Here is a 4,073-nt window from a genome sequence, read left to right on the forward strand (position 1 = left end):
ATGTCTACCCTATTAAAAATAAACATTTCTATACTTAATCACATTTCATAATTTTAATCTGACGTATTAATATTTATATTTTAATCATTACACATATTCACGATGTCCACCCTTTTAAGAATCAATAGAAACTGTCATTAATTTCTATACTTAATCACATTTTTGTACATTATTATCTCACGTATAAGATTCGAAGAAGGAGCTGTATGGATATGATGCTAGTGACATTCAAATGTCAATGATAATGTTAATTTTAATAATGTTATATCTAATGGCAATTTCTTTTTGATGCTGCAAATCTTCCTCCGGGTTGAAGCGAAGCCGAATGCCGACACATTTTCCTTAACAAGTTAACTGCCTTGTAAATTTCACTGATCTTGCCACGAACGCCTTGAGTATCAAATATGATACACAATCTTCTTTCAAATGTAGCCCTTCTAAATTAACACAAACTTACCAATTACGCCTCGTGTATCACATTTGCTTCTCAACACAACTTGCCACGGTTGCCTTGAGTATCATATATACACTCATTTATTTAATTAAACTATAACTTCATAAAGATAGTTAATGCCAATATAACAATTGGATAAAATACTACACAATATTTTGAATCTTATGGTGTTTCGGCCTCTCGCCTAACTTCATTACTTTTTATTTTCTATAAATTATAAAAATGAAAAAGTTTTCACAAATAACGATTGTTTTAACAATTATAATAATCATTATACTATAATATTATAATATTTATTTTTATTATTATTGTTCATAATAATCAAAAATTAACAAATATAATCAAATAATCAAGCATATAAAATTAAAAAATGTAACAAACTTGTTAATTTAATTATTATCAAACTGATATTCAAATTTTAATAGTAAATACAAAAACAAAACATGACATTTTAATATATAATCAACTTTTCAAAATAATATTATAGTAAAAAAAATCATTTGGTTTTACCTATTTTGTGTTCTTCAGAAAAACATTGAATACAATAAAACCGCTTACAACTAGAACATTTAGTTCTAATTTGTCTAGTAATACTTTGAGCATGTTTACGTCCACCTTGTGCCACCATATGCTTATAACAATTAGAACATCGCCCTCTAGACTTAGTTTCTAATAATTTGTGTGAATTTTCAGTTGGAATCTCTTCTTTTTTTTCTAATAAATTTTCAATCAATATTTCTCTAAATGAAGTAATACTTATTTTTTTTTGAGTTATTTCTTCATACAATGATAAAGCATTCAAAACTGAAGTATTTAAAAGTAATTCAAATGCAATTTTCTTATACCATTTTAATGTTCTCCTTAATGGATTATGATATGAGTTTCGAAGATCACACACATCCACCAGGGATTTACCTTTATTATAATCCAATATAAGTTTTGGTTTAACTATATCTGATCCAAATTTATTAGTTGTTTTAACCATGAGTGCAGAGTGTTTGGTAGAAATAGCTAGTACGTCACGCTTGTCTTTCCATTTCAGTATTGTTATACCTTGATTGCATTGCTTAGCTATTACTTCTCCTCTTTTTAATTTTTTTTTTATAACTTCTGTGGGGTTGTTTTTTCTATTTGATCGTAGAGTACCAACTAGATGAGTAGATCTTTTTAAGAGTTCAGTGGCTAAGTCATAGCTGCTATACCAGTTGTCAGTGTACATTGTTCTACCAATATCTAGGTATTCTTCTGCCATTTCAGTTACAATTCTTGTTGATAATCTCTGGCCAACAACAGCTTCTTTACCAGCATAAATTTTGAACCCAACAGTATAGAAATTGTCAATGCATAATTTAAATATCTTAATTCCATATCTGTGTCTTTTATTTTGTATATATTGCCTAAAAGAAAGACGACCCACAAAGGGAACAATGGATTCGTCAATGCACATAGACTCTTTTGGTGTACGTGCCATTTTATATTTTGATAAAAGTAAGTCAAGTAGTCCACTTATTTTAAATAAACGGTCACCAGGAGGACAGTCATCATTATTACAACAATGAAATGAGCGCAAAAGAATTTCGAATCTTTTTCTAGTCATATATTTTGGTATTTTAGATGCATATATTTCACTTTTTTTCCAATATGAAGCAATTGATGGTTGGGGACATAAACCCATCCACATAATAATACCTAAAAAGGTTTTCATTTCATTAGAAGTTACATCTACCCACTTATGTAGACGTGATTTTGGACTAATTCTAGTTGATAATAAAGACTTTGCATATCTGTTAGTTTCTTTAACCAATAAATGTATCACATCATTATCCAAAAATAAGGAATAAAAATCATAAGGGGTACCTTCAGCTAGTGTATCAATAATATCATGATTGATGCCCACTGGCTCATTATTTGGGTTGAATAATATGTTAGATTGAAATGCATCATCAACATCATTCCAAGAGGGGTTTGATGCATCTTGATGACATTTGTTTTGTTGTGAAGGAACAGTATCAGGCGTAGGCGGAGTAACAAAATCAAAATCATTTTCATTGAATAAGTCATCATTCGAATCGTCGTTTGAATCACTCTGTAAAAAATAGTGCAAAATAAAATACTATAATGTACAGATAACACTAAGTACAAATTATGTACAGTCAAAGATATACCTCTAATTGAAAATCAGAATCAGCATCCGTCTCATCATCGTTGGACCAATCAGACATATCCAGTAACTCTGATATGTTGTACTCATCCATAGTTAACTTTTTGTTGAACAAATACGAAAAACGTTTTATTATTGCCGTCGAAATGGTAAAATAATTGAAATGATAGCGCAATAGGTTATCCATAATGATTAATCAATTTATTAATAATTATAAATAACTATTTAATATTTATAATCAATGTAAAAATATAAACACACAAAAATTGTATACAAATAGATTGATAAGTATTCCACTGGGGCCTGAGTATCAAATATGATACTCAACTTGAATCGATTAATTTTTATCAAAAATTGAATTTTTATCACGAAATAAATAAATGTGTGTAGAAAAATATTGATAATATTCAAAAAAAGTAGTGTGACCAACTTGGATTGACTACAACATTTCTCTAGGATGAGAATGGTTTGATAAGTGAGAAGCATATATGATACTCAAGGCAAGGTTGAAAAGTCTTGTTAAAATGTATAGAACGAATTTGGATAGTTAGCCGTGTATTATATATGATACTCAAGGCAGTCAACTTGTTATGCTCAATGACACATTCTCCGTCGGTGAGTAGTCCATGATCCAGCCAAATGTTCGGTTCCTATAAAACTTCAACTAATGTGCTGATTAAATGTAACTTAAACTTATAGTAAAATTTTTATGTTTAAGAAATCTATGTTGGTGTTCTTTTATTTTTGAATTTAAATTAATTTGAAATTTTATATTCATAATTTATCAGTTAAAAATGTAAATAAGAACTAAAATGATTATAGTATATTGCAGTTTAACTTTCTGTTCGGTGGCCACCTTTTTAATTCCTCACTCTTTTTTATAAGAAAGTTAAACAGCACAATAACTATAAAAAATATAAATTTAAACGTACACAAAGACGAACTAGCTTTGTGATAAGAAAAAAAATTGGTAATTTATCAACGTATTATTAAAATAAAAATAACACCTAAAACCGTAGTACAGTATATTATCTAAAAAAAAAAACCATAAAAATTAAATATAATTTAAGTAAATATTCATAATATACTGTACTACTGTTCAAAAAATTATAGTATTAAACAAAAATAGCCTTGTGACACTTATTTTTGTTATTCAAATGAGCTTCTTAATGATATTGCCAATCATCCACCAGGTTGACATACAAGGTAATAGCGTAGGGGAGACCCGTGCAAAGTGAATATGTTAAGTTCAAAACCAAAAAATAACATTAAATAATAGTTTTAAACTTAATTCAATAATAAAGAATGTTTAGTAGTTATTCTAATTTAAGAATTTTGAACTTGGAATCTACAATAACATAACCCTTACTGAGCAATAAATTTTTTTAAAAAAAAATCAAATTATTCATTTTGCCCGGGTATCCGGGCAAAGTGAAAACGAGTTCAGGGCAAAGTGAA

General features: G+C 28.2%; 1 protein-coding gene across 1 annotated transcript; it reads right to left on the minus strand.

Moving 5' to 3' along the window:
- Positions 1-735: 735 nt before the first annotated feature.
- Positions 736-3,176, minus strand: LOC132927304 (piggyBac transposable element-derived protein 4-like). Its single transcript, XM_060991816.1, has 2 exons — positions 2,620-3,176; positions 736-2,540 (listed from the first exon to the last, which is right to left on the minus strand). Exons 1-2 carry the CDS (start codon positions 2,800-2,802, stop codon positions 951-953), a joined length of 1,773 nt encoding a protein of 590 aa, XP_060847799.1. The 5' UTR covers positions 2,803-3,176; the 3' UTR covers positions 736-950.
- Positions 3,177-4,073: the final 897 nt, after the last annotated feature.

Source organism: Rhopalosiphum padi, chromosome 3 (genome assembly GCF_020882245.1).
Source record: "Rhopalosiphum padi isolate XX-2018 chromosome 3, ASM2088224v1, whole genome shotgun sequence".
NCBI lineage: Eukaryota > Metazoa > Arthropoda > Insecta > Hemiptera > Aphididae > Rhopalosiphum > Rhopalosiphum padi.